Here is a 24,496-nt window from a genome sequence, read left to right on the forward strand (position 1 = left end):
ATACGCCTCTTTGAGATCGAGGGAACACATCCAATCCCCTTGGTCCATTAAGGAATATAAAGTTGGCAGTGTGAGCATTCGAAATTTCTCTTTGACTAGATATTTGTTGAGAGCTCTGAGATCCAGGATCGGTCGCAAATCCCCCGTCTTTTTGGGAACTAGAAAATAACGGGAGTAGAATCCCAAGTTCCTTTGGGAAAGAGGAACTTCCTCCACAGCTCATAGGAGAAGCAGAGCTCGAGCTTCTTGGAGAAGAAGGGGAAGATGCGACTGATTGGAAGGACAGTCTCTTGGATGGCGATCTGGAGGCACCTGAAGGAGCCGAAGAGAGTATCCCTCTCGTAGGATGGTAAGCACCCAGAGATCTGATGTAATGAGCTCCCACTGGTGATAAAATGTGGAAAGGCGACCCCCTATGGGGAGGGGAGAATTTGGAAACAGAGAAATTTGAATGCTCATGTCGAGATTGTCAAAAAGACTGAGCAGGCTTGGTGGCAGCAGGAGTCTGAGATTTTTGTTGTCGCTGTTGTTGAGGAGGACGACGAGGAGGAGGTCTTGAAAAAGCAGGAGTCGTTTTCTGAGGATAACGACGTGGAGTCTGTTTGAAACCTGTAGTTGGTGCAGGTTTAGGTTTTGGTCGAATGAGGGAAGCAAAAGAGCGTTCATGTTCTGAAAGACGCTTGGTAGCTGCCTCAATAGAGTCATCAAATAATTCATTTCCCTGACAAGGTAGATTTGCCAATCTATCTTGAAGGTTGGGATCCATGTCCACAATACATAACCATGCTAAACGACGCATGGCTACAGTAAAGGCCGATACTCGAGACGAGAGTTCAAATGCATCATATGAGCCTTGTAACATGAAGAGTCGTAATTGAGAAAGAGTCTTAAGGATGAGTTTAAATTCTGAAAGATGAGTGGTAGAGATATCCGGGTAAAAAGATGGTAAAATCTTCAGAAAATGGTTGAAGTAGGACGTAAAGATGTAGCTGTAATTAAGAACTCTATTTGCCATCATAGAGTTTTGGTATAAACGGCGACCAAACTTATCCATGGTACGACCTTCTCTACCTGGAGGAACTGAAGCATAGATTTTGGAAGGATGTGCTTTCTTTAAAGAGGATTCTACTACCAGGGATTGATGAGATAGTTGAGACTTTTCATAACCTTTACATGGAACTGTTCGATAACGGGATTCCAATTTAGATGGAATGGCAGTGATGGAATAAGGAGTCTCCATATTACGAACAAAGGTTTGTTTCAGAACAGGAGTCATAGGTAATCTGAGGGACTCTTTCGGTGGATGAGGAAGCTCCATATCTGCTAAATATTCAGGAGTATATTTAGAATCTGAATGAAGATCCAGTTTGAGAGCTTGTCCCATATCAAAAATAAATTTGGCAAAAGAAATGGATTTGGAATCAGACGCTTCCTCAGGAAATACACTGCGAGATTTAGGAAAAGCTGAGTATGAGGGAGAAGCCTCTCTAGAATATGGTGAAAGTGGTTCTGAGTCTAGACGTAGTGTCACAGAAGAAGCTGCACTGTGAGGTGGAGTAAGAGAATGTTTTCTCTTCAGGCTCCTGGATAGAGAAGTACCAGGTGTACGTGGTACAGAATGAGTCGAGGTCTGTGGTGAACTGTCTCAACGGGGTGGCTTCGATGGTGGAGTCTTCGGTCGAGAAGGACTTCGAGTCGATGCGCGATGGTGTCGAGATCTGTGCTTCTGCTTCGAAGAATGAGGCAGAGAAGTCTTGGTATCCAATGCCGAAGACTCCCTCCGAAGCTTGGGAGCAATAGGTCTCGAATGCTTCGACCGGTGCTTCGGAGGAGGCGAGTCTGGAGAAGAATTAGACGAAGAAATTTTCTTCGGTGTCCTGGATCGGCCTCGAGATACTGGAAGCTCTGGTTGTGTGACAGGCTGATCAGTCCGAGGCAAGGTCGAGGACGGGACCAATTGAGCCACTAAGGAGGAAATCTGAGTGGCGAGTATAGATTTCAGCATGTCCTCCAGCATCGGCACCGAGACAGAAGATTCTGACCTCGTAGGTGCAGCAGTACGCTCCGAAGAGGGCGACCTCGAAGGTGAGTATTCCCTTATCTTGGAGGTACGCTTGGAAGATGGACGTGCAGAGGAGTCTGGTGGCTTCTTGGGTACGGTACCTGAAAGAGAACCCGGAGACTTACCCCCCATAGAAGACTTCGCAGATGGCACCGTCTTCGAGGGAACCGAAGCAGGTAAGGTCGAGGCCTTCGAAACCGAAGCTCCAGCCGGAGCCTGGGTCGAAGCCTTCGAGACCGTAGTCGTCGATGTCGTCTGAGTCGAAGCCTTCGAGACCGGGGCAGCCGCCGAGGTCGAAGCAGAATCCGAAGGTTGCTCCATGTCTCCGAAAAGTTGAAAAAATTGAGCGCACCGGCGTCGAAAAGCCCGTGGAGTAAGAGTGAAACAACGGTGACAATCTTCTGGGGAATGAGTGGGACCCAGGCACTGTAGACAGCGGCAGTGGGGATCGGTGACCGAAATCACACGATTACACTGGCAACAACGTTTGAACACGGTAAGAGGCCGGGACATGGAAAAAATAAAGTCCGTGTCGAACGAAAGGAGCAAATGGGCCTAGGCCCAAGGCTCACCGGCCGGACACGAAATCAAAGAAACAATTGAAACTTTTTTATTTTATTTTATTTTTTTTTTAAGAAAAGAAAACGAAAAAGAAATAGGAGAGCACAGCGACCGAATTTAACTGAAAGAAAAGAAACAGCCGCGGTGAAGAGAAGGCAATGCTGCAGAGATGTAGAAAAACGTATCTTCTTGTCTCCACGGAATTAAACGAACTGAGGATCCTCTCAGGAGATGCGCCCCCTAGTTCGGGCGGGAAGGCACGCGCGCATGCGCGGTACAGTGCTCGAAAGATCGAGATCTTCAAGCAAGTTTGCTTTCGAGGCTGTCCGCTGCGGGGCTCCGTCGGTGACGTCACCCATGTGTGGGAATATGCTGCCTGCTTGTCCTGGGATAAAGCACAGTTACTTACCGTTAACAGTTGTTATCCAGGGACAGCAGGCAGATATTCCCACACATGGGTGACGTCACCGACGGAGCCCCGCAGCTGACAGCCTCGAAAGCAAACTTGCTTGAAGATCTCGAGCTTTCGAGTGCTGCACCGCGCATGCGCGCATGCCTTCCAGCCCGAACTAGGGGGCGCATCTCCTGTGAGGATCCTCAGTTCAGATACCAAGCCAAGAAGCCAACCAGGGGAGGTGGGAGGGTTGTGGGAATATCTGCCTGCTGTCCCTGGATAACAACTGTTACGGTAAGTAACTGTGCTTTATCCCAGGACAAGCAGGCAGCATATTACCACACATGGGTGACCTCCAAGCTAAGTAAAAAGGGATGGAGGGAAGTTGGCAATTTACGAAAAAAGATTTTGCAAAACAGATTGGCCAAAATGGCCATCCCTCCTGGATAAAGTATCCAGACAGTAATGAGAGGTGAAAGTATGAACCGAGGACCAAGTGGCAGCCTTGCAGATTTCTTCAATAGGAGTTGATCTGAGGAAAGCTACCGACGCCGCCATAACCCGAACTTTGTGGCCCGTCACTCGACCTTGCAGAGGAAGACCAGCCTGAGCAGAACAGAACGAGATGCAAGCAGCCATCCAGTTGGAGATGGTACGCTTCGAGATAGGACGTCCCAACCTATTCGGATCAAAAGAGATGAAGAGTTGAGGAGAAGTTCTGTGAGGTTGAGTACGTTGGAGGTAGAAAGCCAAAGCGTGTTTGCAATCCAACGTATGAAGTGCCACTTCTCCAGGATGAGAATGCAGCTTTGGAAAAAAGACTGGCAAAACAATAGATTGGTTGATGTGAAATTCCGAAACAACTTTAGGTAGGAATTTAGGATGAGTACGAAGGACTATCTTATCATGATGAAAGACCGTGAAAGGAGGATCTGCAACCAATGCTTGCAACTCACTGACTCGGCGAGCTGAAGTGAAGGCAATTAAGAAAACAGCTTTCCAAGTGAGATACTTGAGGTGAGCCTGGTCAATAGGTTCAAAGGAGGTTTCATCAGTTGAGCCAGAACAACATTAAGGTCCCAAACCACAGGAGGCTGTTTAAGAGGTGGATGCAGATTAAAAAGTCCTTTCATAAAGCGGGAAACCATGGGATGCGCAGAAAGAAGTTCCCCATCCAAAGGCTGATGAAAAGCAGCAATAGCACTGAGATGGACTCGAATAGATGTAGATTGAAGGCCCGATTGGGACAAGTGAGGTAAATAGTCCAAAACAGACGGTAAAGAGGAAGACATCGGATGAAGCTGACGAGAGGAACACCAAGCAGAAAATCTAGTCCACTTCTGGCCGTAACATTGACGAGTGGACGGCTTCCTGGAAGCAAGAAAAACATCTTGAACAGACCGAGAAAATTGAGAAGGGTCTTATAAAGTAAAGACAAAAGACCACATATCTGACCCTTGGTCAAACCCCTGTGGAGTACCACAAGGATCTCCATTATCACCCATACTTTTCAACCTCTACGTATCCTCATTGGGCACCACTCTAGACTCCCTAAATATAGTCTCATTCAGCTACGCAGACGATATAACAATCCTTCTCCCCTTCAATACCCAAGACCCCAACTCATCAGGACGACTGAATAAAACTCTGGAAACGGTAGAAACATGGATGACCAACCACAAACTGAAACTGAACACGGATAAAACCAAATTCCTGCTGCTAGAAAAAAACAAAGAACCTACCTTAACTGATCTGATGACAAATACAATCACATACCCAATACAGCCAGCACTCAAAATCCTGGGAGTAACAATAGACAGGAGATGCACAATGCAGACCCATACTAACAAAACCATCCAAAAAGCCTTCTACACCATGCGCAACCTGCGAAAAATAAGAAAATTCTTTGACAAAATACAATACAGGATCTTAGTCCAATCACTTGTACTAGGACTTGTAGACTACTGCAACAGCCTTTATCTACCCTGCCCCGCTTACATGACCAAACAATTACAGACAGTACAGAACACAGCTCTCAGACTTATCTACTCGCTAGGAAAATACGATCACATCACTAATGCCTATCTCGACTCACACTGGCTACCGATACAAGCAAGAACTCAATTCAAACTATACTGTCTATTATTCAAAGCACTAAACGGAACAGCACCACTCTACCTAAACAGCCGCCTAACCCGAAACCTCTCAACTAGAGTAAGGAGAACCCAGACCCCATTCACATACCCCTCACTCAAAGGCACAAAACGCAAAAAGCTATATGACAACCTACTTGCTACACAGGCTGCGAAAATTGACCCCATCATATCCAAGCTGCTGACCACAACTACGGACTACAAAGCGTTTCGAAAAGATATAAAAACCATACTATTCAAAAAACACATCCCAATATTATAATCTACCAACATCTTCTCTCCCTTCATAACCTCCTGCAACTCACAACCAACTGCAATTTCGTCCCCATAGGCAACATCCAATCTAGTTGCATCGGGCGAAATGCCAAATCATACCTAGAAACACAGTTTCCCCAAATACCGAAAAATCAGATATTACAACCTAGGAACAGACGATTTTTTTGGTAACATAAGATTAGGCTTTGTAATATTATGTAATGTAACATAAGGTTATGCGTTGTAATATAACATAAGGCTATGCTTTGTAATATCATGTAATGTAAGTTATGCAATGTACTGGAATAATAAGGTAAAATAACATAAATTAACTCTAAGTAAAGTCGTGTAAAGTTATGTAAGATAAATTTTGTAAGATAAATTATGTAAACTTAATGCAAATTATGCAAGCACGGTAAGGATAATGTAAAGTAACACAAAGTAACTCCACGCAAAGTTATGTAAAGTTATGTAAGAAAAGTTATGTAAAGTTAGATATGCAAAGTTTGTAAAGTTATACATATAATTGTATTGTCATCGCCTGGAAATGACCAGCCATCTTCAAATGTAATCCGCTTAGAACCGCAAGGCACAAGCGGAATAGAAATCACTAATGTAATGTAATGTAATGTAATGTAATTATATCGAAAGGTACCAAGCTGTCAAGTGTAGAGACTGCAGATTAGGATGAAGTAAAGAGTGAGCAGAGAAGGAAAAACCGGTAGAAGTAGAGGCTCCCTGACACTGAGTTGAAGTAGAAGGGAGTACCACGGTTGTCTGGGCCACCGAGGAGCTATCAGAATCATAGTGGCACATTCCGCCTTCAGTTTGACAAGAGTCTTGAGAATCAGAGGAAATGGAGGGAAGGCATAAAGAAACTGCTCCCTCCAGTCCATTAGAAAGGCATCCGCTTCAAGACGATGAGGTGAGAAAATGCAGGAGCAGAACAGAGGCAGTTTGAAGTTGCTGGGCGACGCAAAAAGGTCTATCTGAGGAGTCCCCCAGCGAATGAACACCTGATGAAGTGTGGGGAATTGAGTGTCCACTCGTGAGGCTGCAGCAGATGGCTCAATTTGTCTGCCAGATAGTTCTGTTAACCCTGTATGTATACAGCTCTGAGAAAGATGTTGCGAGAAATCGCCCATTTCCACAACCTGAGAGCTTCTTGACAAAGGGAGCGAGATCCCGTCCCTCCCTGTTTGTTGACATAATACATGGCCACTTGATTGTCTGTTAGAATCAGTACTACCTGGTCGTGAAGAATATGAAGAAAAGCTTTGAGAGCAAGGAAAATCGCTCTGAGTTCCAACAGATTGATATGACACCGGCGATCTGTTGACGTCCACAACCCTTGAGTACGGAGACCATCTACGTGGGCTCCCCACGCGTAGGTGGACGAATCTGTCATGAGCACTTTCTGATGTGGAAGATTGTGGAACCGCAAACCTCTGGAAAGATTGGAAGAGAGCATCCATCAGCGGAGAGAGTTCCTCAATAAAGGAGTCACTGCAATCCGGCGAGAAGGAGGGTCCAGCGCCTGTTGCCATTGAGACGCCAGGGTCCACTGAGGAATGCGAAGGTGAAGTCTGGCAAGGGGAGTCACATGAACCGTAGACGCCATGTGACCGAGCAGAATCATCATCTGACGGGCAGAGACTGTCGAAAGGGAAGACACTTGTCGGCAGAGTCGACAGAGGGTTTCTTGACGATTTAAGGGTAGAAACGCTCTCATGTGGACAGAGTCCAGAGTCGCGCCAATAAACTGAAGGGACTGGGCTGGAACCAACTGAGATTTGGGGAAGTTTACATGAAACCCTAGACTTTGAAGAAAAGAAATAGTCTGATGGGTCGCTGTTATAACCCCTTGAAGAGAAGGGGCTTTGATAAGCCAATCGTCGAGATAAGGAAACACCTGTAGCCCTCGAGAGCGCAGGGCTGCAGCCACCACGACCAGACACTTGGTGAATACTCTGGGGGGAGGTGGCAAGACCGAATGGCAGAACCCTGTATTGTAAATGAAGGTTCCCCACGTTGAACCTGAGATATTTGCGAAAATTCGGATGAACAAGGATATGAGTATATAAGCCTCTTTGAGATCCAGTGAGCACATCCAATCCCCCTGATGCATTAAGGAATACAAGGTTGGAAGCGAGAGCATGCAAAACTTCTCTTTGACTAGAAATTTGTTGAGGGCTCGAAGATCCAGAATGGGTCGCAAATCCCCCGTCTTCTTGGGCACCAGGAAATACCTGGAGTAGAACCCTAGATTGTGTTGGGAAGGAGGTATCTCCTCCACCGCTCGAAGGCGAAGGAGCGCCCGAGCTTCTTGAGGAAGAAGGGGGAGTTGCGAGGACCTGGAATGACACTCTCTTGGCGGGTGATCTGGTGGTACCTGAAACAGGCGCAGAAAGTATCCCTCGCGGATCGTTGTCAGCACCCAGAGGTCCGATGTAATACTTTCCCAACGTGATGAAAAAAGGGAAAGTCGACCTCCAATGGGCAGAAGAGAATTTTGCAGGGAGGATGGAATGCTCTCTACCGGAATATCAAAAAAACGGAACCGGTTTGGTGGCAGCAGGCGCCTGAGATTTCTGAGGGCGTTGCTGCTGCTGAGGACGTCGAGAAGGTGGTCTAGAAAATGCAGGAGTGGTTTTCATGGGATATCGACGAGGTGGAGGTTTATATGCCCGGGCAGTAGACGGCTTGGGTTTAGACCTGATCAGGGAAGCAAAAGAGCGCTCATGCTCAGAGAGCCTCTTGGTGGCAGCTTCAATTGAGTCGTCGAACAACTCATTCCCCTGACAGGGTAAGTTGGCAAGACGGTCCTGCAAATTTGGGTCCATATCGACTATGCGGAGCCAGGCAAGGCGGCGCATGGCAACTGCAAAAGCCGACACCCGGGAAGAAAGCTCAAAAGCATCGTAAGATGCCTGCAACATAAAAAGCCTCAACTGAGAAAGAGTCTGAAGGATCTGTTTAAATTCAGACAGACGGTGTTTAGACAAGTCTGGAAAAAAAGATGGCAACAGCTTCAAAAAATGGTTGAAGTATGATGTAAAAACATAATTGTAATTCAAAATTCTGTTCGCCATCATAGAATTTTGGTAGAAGCGACGCCCAAACTTGTCCATAGTGCGACCTTCACGACCAGGAGGGACTGTTGCAGAAATTTTAGATGGATGAGCTTTCTTGAGGGAGGACTCCACTACTAAAGATTGGTGAGAGAGTTGTGACTTCTCAAATCCTTTACAGGGGACAATGCGATAACGGGATTCCAGCTTTGATGGAATAGCAGTGACCGAATAAGGTGTCTCCATATTGCGGATGAAGGTCTGTTTAAGCACTGGTGTCATGGGCAAACGCAAGGTCTCTTTGGGAGGATGTGCTAGCTCCATGTCAGCCAAGTATTCTGGGGTATATTTGGAATCTGAATGCAAGTCTAAATGAAGAGCTTGACCCATATCATAGACAAACTTGGCAAAAGAGGAAGACTTGGAAGAAGAAGGTTCCTCAGGGGAGGCAAACCTGGAACGAGGAGCCACGGAATAAGAGGGGAGGGAGGTGGGACTGGAACCAATGAAGGAAACTCAAGAGAACAAGAGCACCCTAAGTACAAATAAAAAAGCCAAAAACAGAAAACTATTACTGTTGGGGGATTCCATCATCAGAGGCATTAACCTTGGAACACAGGGCGAGGAGTCCAAAATAGTGAAATGTCTTCCAGGATCCTCAGCTACCAGGAGTTCCAGGCAAATACTGACTATAATTAAGGAAGAAACTAAGGATTTTAACACTGATGTTGTTATCCATCTGGGAACAAATGACCTGGCCAACAACTCCACACTTGCAGCACAGAAAGCTTTTCGGGAGCTTGGTGAGGGCGTGAAACCTTTTGTAAAGACTTTAGCTTTTTCTGAAATACTGCCTGCATATGGAAAAGGAGAGCAAAGAATGAAAAACACAGAGGACTTTAATAGATGGCTCAGAGCCTGGTGTCATCAAGAAGGCTTCAGGTACATAGGAGGATGGGGAAATACATGGAAGGACAAGAAGCTATATTGCACTGATGGGCTACATATTACTACAGCAGGAAAAAGAAACCTTGCAGAGAAATTTAGACAATATTTTTCCAGGCATTTAAACTAGAAGGTGGGGGTGGTGTATGTACGAAGGACAATTATAGAGACCACCCCCGGCAAAAGAAAAGATGTGATAGTAGTAAAGGCTGCAACATAAGCAATATCAGCAACTCATTTCTTAGTATTGCAACGGAAAGTGAAACGACACAAAAATCCATACGAAAAAGGAGATTATTGCTGAAAAATAGCTGGAAAGCGATGACCACAAATGCTCGCAGTCTAAGCAACAAAGTTCATGATCTGCAAGCCCTGATATTAGAGGCAGATCTAGATATTGTTGCTATCACAGAGACATGGTTCAGTGAATCACATGGATGGGATGCAAACATACCGGGATATAATATTTTTAGGAAGGACAGAGATGGTCATAAAGGTGGAGGAGTAGCTCTCTATGTAAAGATCAATATCCAAGCGACCGAAATGCAAGGGACCTGGGGAGAGGAAGAAGCGATATGGATTGCTCTGAAAAGAGAAGATGGAACTTCTATCTACGTGGGTGTAGTCTACAGACCTCCGACTCAATCGCAGCAAATTGATAAGGATCTGATTGTGGATATCCAAAAGTTTGGAAGGAAAGAGGAGGTTCTGCTGTTGGGAGATTTCAACCTGCCGGATGCGGACTGGAATGTTCCGTCTGCGGAATCGGAAAGAAGTAGGGAGATTGTGGATGCCTTTCAAGAGGCTCTGCTCAGACAAATGGTGACGGAACCCACAAGGGAAAAAGCGATATTGGATCTGGTCCTCACAAATGGAGAGAGTATCTCTAATGTTCGAGTGGGTGCTCACCTGGGTAGTAGCGATCATCAAACGGTTTGGTTTGATATAACGGCTAAAGTGGAGAGCGGCCGCACGATACTTAAAGTCCTAGATTTCAAACGTACGGACTTTAATGCAATGGGAAAGTACCTGAAGAAAGAGCTGTTAGGATGGGAGGACATAAGAGAAGTGGAAAGACAGTGGTCTAAGCTGAAAGGAGTGATAAAAATGGCTACGGACCTTTATGTGAAGAAAATCAATAAAAACAAAAGAAAAAGGAAGCCGATATGGTTCTCCAACCTAGTGGCTGAGAAAATAAAGGCGAAAGAGTTGGCGTTCATGAAATATAAAAAAACCCAAGAAGAGGAGAGCAGAAAGGACTACAGGGTGAAACTGAAAGAAGCCAAGAGAGAGATACGTTTGGCGAAGGCACAGGCGGAAGAACAAATGGCTAAAAATGTAAAAAAGGGAGATAAAATTTTTTTCAGATATATTAGTGAAAGGAGGAAGATAAAAAATGGAATTGCTAGGCTAAAAGATGCTGGGAACAAATATGTGGAGAGTGATGAGGAGAAAGCAAATGTGCTAAACAAATACTTCTGTTCTGTGTTCACAGAAGAAAATCCTGGAGAAGGACCGAGATTGTCCGGCAAAGTTACACGAGAAAATGGAGTAGATTCTGCGCCATTCACGGAGGAGGGTGTTTATGAGCAACTTGAAAAACTGAAGGTGGACAAAGCGATGGGACCAGACGGGATCCATCCCAGGATACTAAGGGAGCTCAGAGAGGTTCTGGCGAGTCCTATTAAAGACTTGTTCAACAAATCTCTGGAGACGGGAGTGATTCCTGGGGATTGGAGGAGAGCGGATGTGGTCCCTATTCATAAAAGTGGTCACAGGGATGAAGCAGGAAACTACAGGCCGGTGAGCCTCACTTCAGTTGTTGGAAAAATAATGGAAGTGTTGCTGAAAGAAAGGATAGTGTATTTCCTTGAATCTAATGGGTTACAGGATCCGAGGCAACATGGCTTTACAAAAGGTAAATCGTGCCAAACGAACCTGATTGAATTTTTTGATTGGGTGACCAGAGAGCTGGATCGAGGACATATGCTAGATGTAATTTATTTGGATTTCAGCAAAGCCTTTGATACAGTTCCTCATAGGAGGCTGTTGAACAAACTTGAAGGGCTGAAGTTAGGACCCAAAGTGGTGAACTGGGTCAGAAACTGGCTGTCGGACAGACGCCAGAGGGTGGTGGTTAATGGAAGTCGTTCGAAGGAAGGAAAGGTGACTAGTGGAGTCCCTCAGGGTTCGGTGCTGGGGCCAATCCTGTTCAATATGTTTGTGAGTGACATTGCTGAAGGGTTAGAAGGAAAAGTGTGACTTTTTGCAGATGATACCAAGATTTGTAACAGAGTAGACACCGAAGAGGGAGTGGAAAATATGAAAAAGGATCTGCAAAAGTTAGAGGAATGGTCTAATGCCTGGCAACTAAAATTCAATGCAAAGAAATGCAGAGTAATGCATTTGGGGATTAATAATAGGAAGGAACCGTATATGCTGGGAGGAGAGAAGCTGATATGCACGGACGGGGAGAGGGACCTTGGGGTGATAGTGTCCGAAGATCTAAAGGCGAAAAAACAGTGTGACAAGGCAGTGGCTGCTGCCAGAAGGATTCTGGGCTGTATAAAGAGAGGCGTAGTCAGTAGAAGAAAGAAGGTGTTGATGCCCCTGTACAGGTCATTGGTGAGGCCCCACTTGGAGTATTGTGTTCAGTTTTGGAGACCGTATCTGGCGAAAGACGTAAGAAGACTTGAGGCGGTCCAGAGGAGGGCGACGAAAATGATAGGAGGCTTGCACCAGAAGACATATGAGGAGAGACTGGAAGCCCTGAATATGTATACCCTAGAGGAAAGGAGAGACAGGGGAGATATGATTCAGACGTTCAAATACTTAAAGGGTATTAACGTAGAACAAAATCTTTTCCAGAGAAAGGAAAATGGTAAAACCAGAGGACATAATTTGAGGTTGAGGGGTGGTAGATTCAGGGGCAATGTTAGGAAATTCTACTTTACGGAGAGGGTGGTGGATGCCTGGAATGCGCTCCCGAGAGAGGTGGTGGAGAGTAAAACTGTGACTGAGTTCAAAGAAGCGTGGGATGAACACAGAAGATTTAGAATCAGAACATAATATTAAAGATTGAACTAGGCCAGTTACTGGGCAGACTTGTACGGTCTGTGTCTGTGTATGGCCGTTTGGAGGAGGATGGGCAGGGGAGGGCTTCAATGGCTGGGAGGGTGTAGATGGGCTGGAGTAAGTCTTAACAGAGATTTCGGCAGTTGGAACCCAAGCACAGTACCGGGTAAAGCTTTGGATTCTCGCCCAGAAATAGCTAAGAAGAAAAAAAAAAAAAAAAAAAATTTTTTAAATTGAATCAGGTTGGGCAGACTGGATGGACCATTCGGGTCTTTATCTGCCGTCATCTACTATGTTACTATGTTACTATGAGTACTGAGACACCGGTTCCGACTCCATTCTCACTGTCACTGAAGAAGCCCCACTCCCAGTTTGTGGTGGAGTGAAGGAATGCTTCCTCTTCAGACCCCTCGAGGGGGATGTCCTCGGAGTTCAGGGGCTAGAATGCCTCGAAACCGGAGGAGAGAGATCCTGACGCAAAGACCTCGAGGGAGGAGTCCTCGACCTCGAAAGCCTCGAAGATAAAGAAGAAGCAGCAGCAATCTTCGTCTTCGAGGAAGTGTCCCGATGCCTCGAGCTCTTCGAAGCAAGGTGTTTCGACGGCCTCGAGCGATGCTTCGGACGAGGCAAAGAGTATCTTGAGGCGATATCCGGCGAGGAGTCTGAAGAAGAAATTCTCTTGCGAGACCTGCCCCATGGATGCTGGATCAGGGTTTCAGGCTGCTGCTCAGGCTGGTCCACCCGAGGCAAAGTCGAGGACGGGACTAACTGAGCTACAATAGAAGAAATTTGCGTGGCCAAAATAGACTTGAGCATATCTTCAAACATTGGCACCGAGACCAAAGGATTTGGCGGCAAAGGTGCTCCCGTGCGCTCCAAGGAGAGCAACCTCAATTTAGAGTATTCCCGAGACTTGGAGGCACGTTTCGCCGAAGGCTTCGAGGAGAGAGGCATACCCGGAGCCCCGGGCAGCTCTGGAGGCTTCTTGAGCATGGTACCTGAAAAGGAAGCAGGAGACTTACCCCAAGAAGCAGGCTTCGAGGACAGGATCAAGGAGACCTTCGAGGCCGAGGACCCTGAGGTCTTTGAGGCCGAGGTCGAAGCAGGGGTCGAGGGCGAGGCCTTACCGCCCGAGGTCGCTCCCGATGTCGAGGTCTTGGGACCCGAAGGAGTCGAGACCGTCAAGGCCGAGGTTTTTTCAGGCTTCATTTTGAAGAGATGAATGAATCTGTCGCAGCGGCGGCGAAAAGCATGAGGCTGAAGGGTCAGACAGCGATCACAATCTTCTGGACGATGAGTGCGACCCAAACAGACCATACACCGACTATGAGGGTCGGTGATAGAAAACGTCCTGCCGCACGAGTAGCAACGTTTAAACCCGGTCACAGGCCGGGACATAGAAAAAATAAAGTCCATCGAAAAAAAAGGGAAAACGGCCTAGGCCCAAGCCCGCGGACTCAGAAACAAAAAGAAACCAAAAATTTTTTTTTTAACTTTTCAAAAACAATAAAATAAACAAGGGAATAAACCCTAAGCACAGCAACCGATAAAAATAGCAGCTGCGGTGAGAGAAGGCAAATTGCTGCAGAGCCAGAAGCACAAGTCTTCTCAGCTCCGCGGAAAACAATGAACTGAGGATCCTCACAGGAGATGCGCCCCCTAGTTCGGGCAGGAAGGCACGCGCGCATGCGCGGTGCAGCACTCGAAAGCTCGAGATCTTCAAGCAAGTTTGCTTTCGAGGCTGTCCGCTGCGGGGCTCCGTTGGTGATGTCACCCATGTGTAGGAATATGCTGCCTGCTTGTCCTGGAATAAGAATTAATTACAAATACATAGATTTTAAAAAAAACTTTTTTTTACCATCCTCTAGATCAGTGTTCTTCAACCACCGGTCCATGGACCAGTGCCGGTCCACAGAAATTTCCTGCCAGTCCACAGGGTGAGCACGTGCATCAGGCCCCAAACAGTGTTCTTCAACCACCGGTCCACGGTGCAATCAATGCGGTGTTATCTTTGAGCCAGCTCCCTCTTCCTAACTGATTCAGTGCACAAAGCCACGGGCAGTGGCTCCTACGAGCATCCTGCGCCTGAACCGGAAGCCTTCTCTCTGACGTTGCAACGTCAGAGGGAAGGCTTCCAGATGAGGCACGGGACTTTCAAGGTGCAATTAGTACTATTATGGGGCGGGGTCTGCGGTGGTGATTGGGTAGAGATAGGTGGGGTCTGGCCCACGACTTAGCCCAGTGTTCTTCAACCGCCGGTCCACAGACCGATGCCGGTCCACAGAATAATTATTTTATTTCTGCCGGTCCATAGGTGTAAAAAGGTTGAAAAACACTACTCTAGATTACCACATATATAAAGGGCTTTTAGGAAAAGAAAGTTGTACTTGATGGATCTCTGACCTTCTTTCAATCTGATTAACTGTGCAACTATCAATGCAAATTTTGTATAAAATGTTTTGCACAATACTAAATTAACAACTATGATATAGATACTCTATAATTTAATTAAAAATCACTACTGGAACTGACACTTACATTACTTCCTTATTCCTGCGAGGTCCTTCAAAAGGTCTAAAGGGCAAACTGCCTGTAGCAGCATGGTAAAATGTCACTCCAATGCTCCATAGATCAACTGTAGCACCATACTTCTTTTGATGGTCTTTTCTCAGCACTGCTCTCTCATACATGTCAGGATGCTTTATAAAGAATATAATCAAAATGTTACAATGAATCAATATACAGGTCCTTTACACAAGATGGAAGAAAAACAAAACAAAACAGAGAAAACTGTTCAACCAATGATGTATGTAAGAATATCTAAACCAGTGATTCCCAAAATCTGACCTGGGGGAACCCCAGTTAGCAAGGTTATCAGAATATCCACAATTTTATGTAATAAATTTGCAAATCAAGGAGACAGTGTATGCAAATCATTTTCGTGTGTATTCACTGTGGATATCCTGAAAACCTGACTGGATGGTGTTCCCTCTAGGACAGGTTTTAAGACCCCTCTAACCCCTGGTCTAAACTGTGGTGTGACTTTAAAACTGATAAAGGTAGACCTCTGTGTTTTACTGATGTGAAAAGCTTAATTTATGGAAGAAAACATCCATTGGGCTGGCAGGCTACCTCAACAGCCATATTGACAGGAGCCTATAAGAAAGATGTCATCTGGAAGTCAAATTACATTACATTACATTAGGTATTTCTATTCCGCCATTACCTTGTGGTTCAAGGCGGCTTACAAAAGATTTATAAACGGGGGTTACATTGGGAGAACGATTGATTTACTAGAGTGGTAAAGGGTGGATCTTTTGACATTTCTCAGGTTGTTAAGAGTAAGGCAGCTTACAAAAGATTTGAAAGGGGGTAACAATGGAAGCACGCTTGTCAAATTTAGAGATATTAAGAGATCGTGAAGTTAAGGCTGCTTCAGGAATATCTTGAAAAGTATAGTTTTTATTACTTTTCTGAATGTCTTGTAGTCAGGGGTAATCAACCAAAGAGATGACATTCAGCAAATAACTTCTAGTAGAGGTGCAATAAACAGTCTTTGCAGTTATGTGACAGACTTCACTGTCCAGAGAGATTATTAGTAAATATTTAAATTATAGTATCTGAGTAATAGACTCAACCTTGAAGAAACCCGGTCTGATTCTGAGGAGTTGAGTCACTATCAACATAGCAATTTCTAGGCATCATAAGTTTAAAAAGCAGTATTAGTGCAGCTGCTCGAGTTACTGCTGACTACAGACCAATTCTGATTATGTCTTAATAAATAAGGCTTTACGTTAATCACGGTTAATGGCACAATTAACGCATTATTGTGTGCAGTTCACTTTCTACCTGTCTGCATACCTTCTCCTTTCCTCCACGCTGTCTGCCATCCCTCCCCCTTCCCCCACCACAACTCGATGTCCACCCCCCAGAAGACCTGTACTCCACCATAGCTTGATGTTCCATCATGCTGTGAACAAGGCTGCCCTGTGAACTTCTAAAAGCTAAGTTACTCAGCATTTCATATTCTGCTCTTTTCACTGGTTTTCAGAATTATATCTGCTTAAAGCAATTTCTCTTCTCATCCCTATTTCTTACTAAAAAAAAAAAAAAAAGCACAAAAAATAAACCCTTCTCTTTCCTCTGTTAAATCTTATTTCCTCTTTCCCTTTCCCTTCATAGGAATAAGGGTAAGACTTATAGTCCCACCAACCCCAGGGACCACTATTCATATATAGAGACCCATATAATCAGGACTTCACAACCAATCAAGATGACCTTTATTCTATGCAATCACTGTGGTGCTTTAATTCCAAGACATACTATTTGGAGGCTTAAGGCTTGCCCCATCTGTCTTCAACTTGCCAGTATTAAGGTGGAGCTCTGCAAACTTAAACAGGAATTGAATACAATTAAAGCAGCTTCCATCACTCCACAAAATCATACCAACTTACCACCTCTACCTCAAAGAATAAAACAGCCCAGGAATAAATGGGTCACAGTAGGCTCAGGAAGACTGCGACATGTAACACAGAAACATCCACCTTCACTAATATTACCTCTACAGAATTCCTTCGCTCCACTAGTGCACTGCGATACTCAGGAAAACAGAAGGGAGGTGGGACTGGAACCAATGAAGGTAACTCAAGAGAACAAACGCACCCTAAGCACAAATGAAAAAGCCAAAAACAGAAAACTATTACTGTTGGGGGATTCCATCATCAAAGGCATTAACCTTGGAACACAGGGCGAGGAGACCAAAATAGTGAAATGTCTTCCAGGATCCTCAGCTACCAGGAGTTCCAGGCAAATACTGACTATAATTAAGGAAGAAACTAAGGATTTTAACACTGATGTTGTTATCCATCTGGGAACAAATGACCTGGCCAACAACTCCACACTTGCAGCACAGAAAGATTTTCGGGAGCTTGGTGAGGGCGTGAAACCTTTTGTAAAGACTTTAGCTTTTTCTGAAATACTGCCTGCATATGGAAAGGGAGAGCAAAGCGTGAAAAACACAGAGGACTTTAATAGATGGCTCAGAGCCTGGTGTCATCAAGAAGGCTTCAGGTACATAGGAGGATGGGGAAATACATGGAAGGACAAGAAGCTATATTGCACTGATGGGCTACATATTACTACAGCAGGAAAAAGAAACCTTGCAGAGAAATTTAGACAATATTTCTCTAGGCATTTAAACTAGAAGGTGGGGGTGGTGTATGTACGAAGGACAATTATAGAGACCACCCCCGGCAAAAGAAAAGATGTGATAGTAGTAAAGGCTGCAACATAAGCAATATCAGCAACTCATTTCTTAGTATTGCAACGGAAAGTGAAACGACACAAAAATCCACATGAAAAAGGAGATTATCGCTTAAAAATAGCTGGAAAGCGATGACCACAAATGCTCGCAGTCTAAGCAACAAAGTTCATGATCTGCAAGCCCTGATATTAGAGGCAGATCTAGATATTGTTGCTATCACAGAGACATGGTTCAGTGAATCACATGGATGGGATGCAAACATACTGGGATATAATCTTTTTAGGAAGGATAGAGATGGTCATAAAGGTGGAGGAGTAGCTCTCTATGTAAAGATCAATATCCAAGCGACCGAAATGCAAGGGACCTGGGGAGAGGAAGAAGCGATATGGATTGCTCTGAAAAGAGAAGATGGAACTTCTCTCTATGTGGGTGTAGTCTACAGACCTCCGACTCAATCGCAGCAAATTCATAAGGATCCGATTGTGGATATCCAAAAGTTTGGAAGGAAAGAGGAGGTTCTGCTGTTGGGAGATTTCAACCTGCCGGATGCGGACTGGAATGTTCCGTCTGCGGAATCGGAAAGAAGTAGGGAGATTGTGGATGCCTTTCAAGAGGCTCTGCTCAGACAAATGGTGACGGAACCCACAAGGGAAAAAGCGATATTGGATCTGGTCCTCACAAATGGAGAGAGTATCTCTAATGTTCGAGTGGGTGCTCACCTGGGTAGTAGCGATCATCAAACGGTTTGGTTTGATATAACGGCTAAAGTGGAGAGCGGCCGCACGATACTTAAAGTCCTAGATTTCAAACGTACGGACTTTAATGCAATGGGAAAGTACCTGAAGAAAGAGCTGTTAGGATGGGAGGACATAAGAGAAGTGGAAAGACAGTGGTCTAAGCTGAAAGGAGCGATAAAAATGGCTACGGACCTTTATGTGAAGAAAATCAATAAAAACAAGAGAAAAAGGAAGCCGATATGGTTCTCCAAGCTAGTGGCTGAGAAAATAAAGGTGAAAGAGTTGGCGTTCATGAAATATAAAAAACCCAAGAAGAGGAGAGCAGAAAGGACTACAGGGTGAAACTGAAAGAAGCCAAGAGAGAGATACGTTTGGCGAAGGCACAAGTGGAAGAACAAATGGCTAAAAATGTAAAAAAGGGAGATAAAAATTTTTTCAGATATATTAGTGAAAGGAAGATAAAAAATGGAATTGCTAGGCTAAAAGATGCTGGGAACAAATATGTGGAGAGTGATGAGGAGAAAGCAAATGTGCTAAACAAATACTTCTGTTCTGTGTTCACAGAAGAAAATCCTGGAAAAGGACCGAGATTGTCTGGCAAAGTTACACGAGAAAATGGAGTAGATTCTGCGCTCTTCACGGAGGAGGGTGTTTATGAGCAACTTGAAAAATTGAAGGTGGACAAAGCGATGGGACCAGATGGGATCCATCCCAGGATACTAAGGGAGCTCAGAGAGGTTCTGGTGAGTCCTATTAAAGACTTGTTCAACAAATCTCTGGAGACGGGAGTGATTCCTGGGGATTGGAGGAGAGCGGATGTGGTCCCTATTCATAAAAGTGGTCACAGGGATGAAGCAGGAAACTACAGGCCGGTGAGCCTCACTTCAGTTGTTGGAAAAATAATGGAAGTGTTGCTGAAAGAAAGGATAGTGTACTTCCTTGAATCTAATGGGCTACAGGATCCGAGGCAACATGGCTTTACAAAAGGTAAACCGTGCCAAACGAACCTGATTGAATTTTTTGATTGGGTGACCAGAGAGCTGGATCGAGGACATATGCTAGATGTAATTTACTTGGATTTCAGCAAAGCCTTCGATACAGTTCCTCATAGGAGGCTGTTGAACAAACTTGAAGGGCTGAAGTTAGGACCCAAAGTGGTTAACTGGGTCAGAAACTGGCTGTCGGACAGACGCCAGAGGGTGGTGGTTAATGGAAGTCGCTCAAAGGAAGGAAAGGTGACTAGTGGAGTCCCTCAGGGTTCGGTGCTGGGGCCAATCCTGTTCAATATGTATGTGAGTGACATTGCTGAAGGGTTAGAAGGAAAAGTGTGCCTTTTTGCAGATGATACCAAGATTTGTAACAGAGTAGACACCGAAGAGGGAGTGGAAAATATGAAAAAGGATCTGCAAAAGTTAGAGGAATGGTCTAATGCCTGGCAACTAAAATTTAATGCAAAGAAATGCAGAGTAATGCATTTGGGGATTAATAATAGGAAGGAACCGTATATGCTGGGAGGAGAGAAGCTGATATGCACGGACGGGGAGAGGGACCTTGGGGTGATAGTGTCCGAAGATCTAAAGGCGAAAAAACAGTGTGACAAGGCAGTGGCTGCTGCCAGAAGGATGCTGGGCTGTATAAAGAGAGGCGTAGTCAGTAGAAGGAAGAAGGTGTTGATGTCCCTGTACAGGTCATTGGTGAGGCCCCACTTGGAGTATTGTGTTCAGTTTTGGAGACCGTATCTGGTGAAAGACGTAAGAAGACTTGAGGCGGTCCAGAGGAGGGCGACGAAAATGATAGGAGGCTTGCGCCAGAAGACGTATGAGGAGAGACTGGAAGCCCTGAATATGTATACCCTAGAGGAAAGGAGAGACAGGGGAGATATGATTCAGATGTTCAAATACTTGAAGGATATTAACGTAGAACAAAATCTTTTCCAGAGAAAGGAAAATGGTAAAACCAGAGGACATAATTTGAGGTTGAGGGGTGGTAGATTCAGGGGCAATGTTAGGAAATTCTACTTTACGGAGAGGGTAGTGGATGCTTGGAATGCGCTCCCGAGAGAGGTGGTGGAGAGTAAAACTGTGACTGAGTTCAAAGAAGCGTGGGATGAACACAGATGATTTAGAATCAGAAAATAATATTAAATATTGAACTAGGCCAGTTACTGGGCAGACTTGCACAGTATGTGTCTATGTATGGCCGTTTGGTGGAGGATGGGCAGGGGAGGGCTTCAATGGCTGGGAGGGTGTAGATGGGCTGGAGTAAGTCTTAACAGAGATTTTGGCAGTTGGAACCCAAGCACAGTACCGGGTAAAGCTTTGGATTCTTGCCCAGAAATAGCTAAGAAGAAAAATTACAAAAAATAAAATAAAAATAAAATAAAAAAAATTTAAATTGAATCAGGTTGGGCAGACTGGATGGACCATTCGGGTCTTTATCTGCCGTCATCTACTATATGTTACTATAAGCCAGCCGAAGCCCTAATGAAAGGCTGCCTATGGCCTGCACTAGGCTTTTGCTCTGACTCAGCCTGCCCCCTTCTTCCTCATACTGCCTTAGCAGCGGAGAAGTCAATGTTATGCCTCCATCCAACAACACTTACATTCCCCAAGCATACTCCGTTCATGCATGAACTGAGGATGCTCGGAAAGCACTGGTATTGGCAGTTGAAGGCACTCCATTGACTTCCTTGGTCTTGAGACAGCACAAGGTAGCTTTAGCAATGGATTTCTTTGATTGCTGGTGGGTATGCCGAAGCCCTGCCAAATGTATGATGCTTAATGTAGGGAGGAGGGAGAAGACATGCATGCTCCCAACCAGTCTCCTCCTGTGGGCCCTATACGTCCCAGTTTTAATCAAAAAACAGCTCTACTAATAAACCTAACTTACAAACGATAACCATATGGATTAGGAGTAGGCGATTCCACTAGTATTTCTTGAACTCTGCAGCATTTGACAACAACTAATTAAGACCTACTTACTCTTACAGGCTTGGTATTAGCATGGTTCAAATCTTTTCTCCAGAATTGCTCCCAAACTCTGCCATTGGGATCAGATCTCCATTTTTCTCTCATGGAGTGCAGCGAGGTTATATCTTATCACCTATCTTATTATATATCTACTTGAGCTCCCTAAGTAAACTCATCAGACTATTAGGGGCATAATCAACAACTAAAATGTCCAAAAAATGCCTAAGTTGGCACTTGGACATCCTAATCACTGGGATGTCCAAAGTGCCGATAATCAAAACCGTTTTTCTGGATGTCTACCAAGATGTTTCTCTGCTGTGCATCCAGAGTTCAAGGGGGCATATTAAGAGACATGCTTTGGGCAGGCTAGACTTTGCCATCTTGCGGGGATAAACAAACCTTTTGCAAAACATCTTAGATGGAACTTAGTCTAAGTGCCAAAAAGTTACCCAAACTGAGCAGATGACCACTGGTTACATTAAGGTATGACCTCACCCCTTCCCACCCACCCCCACCCCAAAAATGTGAATGGAAAACTAAATACCTGTCTCTAGAACAGCAGTACTTGGTATGGGAAAACCTAGTAGTGCATCACACAGGTATCTTAAATAACCTGGTGGATGGAATAGTGAACCACAGAGAAGGCCCAAGGCCCATAAGCCACTCTAACCACTACATTTATGGTGTTAAGTATGAGCTCATCAAAACCCTACTATACTGTCATAGGTGCTACCTGCATCCATAAGGGTCACTGGGTGTTAGTTGGGTATAGCATGTTTGGGGGGAGTTTTGGAGGGCCCAGCATAAATTATAAGGGGTATATGGTGAGATGTATGTTGTAGTTCCTTCCTATTTCTCCTACTGTAAACCACGTCGAGCTCTACGAACATGGAGATGATGCGGTATACAAACCTAAGGATTAGATTAGATTAGATGTATATCTGGCACCCTTTATGTGAAGTTCACTACTCTGTTGGCATGCCTATGTGGCCAGTCCATTAGAATGGTGGTCCTTCACACATCTAAATGGTTCTGATTTGGATGTTTCTAACTCGGACATTTTTATGGTTGAAAATGACAAATAAAGTTAGACATCCTGGCGGTCTAGACATTTTGGCAGCCAAGACGTCTAAGTAGATGATTTTTGAAAAATAAATTTGGACATCCCGCTTGAAAATAGACGTTTCTGTGCTTACAACTTTGGACGTTTAGTGAGAAACGTATAAGTCAGACTTGGACATCATTTTTGCAAATGGCCCACCACATAATAACTTACAGCTCATACACTTAAGATATACAGATATGGCGACCTGTGCACTTTGGTGCACTGATAATCCTGCAGTAACATTTGTGCGCAGGACATATGTGCACCGCCGCTTCCGCTGTTTTTAAGCCTTTCCGTTAGCACTGTGAGGGGGGTGTGAAGGACATTTACAAGTCCTTACATTCCCGTTGGAGGGGGGGGACTACACTGAAAACTCCCAAACAGCAAAATAAAAAAGAGAACGGGAGTTTTCACCCCACAGTACTAACAGAAAGGCTTAAAAACGGCGGCGCACATATGTCCTGTGCGTAAATGTCACTGCAGGATTGTCGGCACGCCAAAGTCCAGCATGCTTTTGACGGTGTACCACAGATATTAGTCCCCTTGGCCCAGACTCTTGACAAATCAATTGCCAACCCAAATATCTAAGCAAAATCTGTCTAGTTTAAACTTAAACATCAAAAATGATTCAGGCCACTTAAATTCCAAAGTAATTTTTGAAAGGAAAACCCTGTTCTATCACTATTAAGCTCACAGTTTAGGACATGTTGTAGTTGCTAATCCCACTATAGAGCTCATATTTTAACTGGAATAAAGTGGATTACAATACTGCTATGCCATCTCTGTCCCTTCTTTAGCAGCTCTGCTATTGCCATTCTGGTTTACATGATTTCCTACCTGGATTTCTGAAACTAATTTTACACTGGAATTTGTGAAGGACTATACTAATGGCTTTAGCTTATTCAAAACATAGTAGTTTGAGTGCTGTTTAATGAAAGGGGTGATCTGTTCAAATTCTTACAATCTCCGTACCTGCCACAATATTTTTCAATACCAGCCTTCAAAAAATGCATGTCGGGTTCTACTCCCGGACGTTGGCTGATAAAAACAAGCTAAGTACAATGACGCTTTAAAGCATTGAATATTTATTATTATTATTAAGGTACATGAAGACTTTTTGATATAACTAATTTTTGGCATAAAAAATTTTGTTAGAGGCAGCCAGTGATGAGTTCTCACGTAATTCTTCCCGCAATGAAACATTGATTTAGCGGTGGAGTGGTGGGGCTGAGGCTACCTTTTAGTAACCTTAAATGAATGGTGAAGGTGTCTTTAGCCTGGGTCTAATTTATTGGACAATATTTTTCAAGCCACATTCAAAACCCTGATGCTACCACAAGTCTTCTTTCAGTGTCCGAAGATTTACTGGGGCTGGGGCATGAAATATGGATAGCAGCGTAAGCCCAGCCTGAGCATAGCAAAAGGAGATATAGTCCACCAGCTATGTGGAGATGGCTCTCCATGTGTGTTTGGATCAAATGACAGGAAGAGTTTAGTGGAAGTTCTGTGAGGTTTGGTGCAATCCAAGTAATATGCAAGAGCATGTTTACAGTCCAACTTGTGGAGTGCAGCTTCACTATGAAGAGGATGTGGTCTTGGAAAGAAGACAGGATTGGTTGAAATGAAATTTGGAGTCAACTTTTGGGAGGAACTTGGGATGAGTGCAAAGAACCACTCTATTGTGGTAGAATGTTGTATAAGGTGGATCTTAGACAAGTGCTTGAAGCTCACCGACTCGGCATGCAGATGTGAGAAATATGAGAAACACTACTTTCCGAGTGAGATGTTTGAGAGATGAAGATGCAAGTTGTCCAAAGGGAGGCTTCATCAGAGTGGAAAGGATGAGATTCTAAGCAACTGGAGGAGGTTTGATTGGTGGTTTGGTATGATAAAGGTTTTTCATGAA

The 24,496-nt window shown here is 44.6% G+C and overlaps 1 protein-coding gene across 2 annotated transcripts in view; it reads right to left on the minus strand.

Moving 5' to 3' along the window:
- The window catches only part of TBK1 (TANK binding kinase 1), a 330,489-nt gene that overhangs the window by 200,297 nt on the left and 105,696 nt on the right, over positions 1-24,496 (minus strand). For both annotated transcript variants that reach the window (XM_033958608.1, XM_033958609.1), the window contains one exon: positions 15,055-15,215. In XM_033958608.1, the coding sequence (XP_033814499.1) occupies positions 15,055-15,215 (161 nt within the window). The remainder of the gene's footprint in view (positions 1-15,054; positions 15,216-24,496) is intronic.

This window comes from Geotrypetes seraphini, chromosome 9 (genome assembly GCF_902459505.1).
Source record: "Geotrypetes seraphini chromosome 9, aGeoSer1.1, whole genome shotgun sequence".
Lineage (NCBI taxonomy): Eukaryota > Metazoa > Chordata > Amphibia > Gymnophiona > Dermophiidae > Geotrypetes > Geotrypetes seraphini.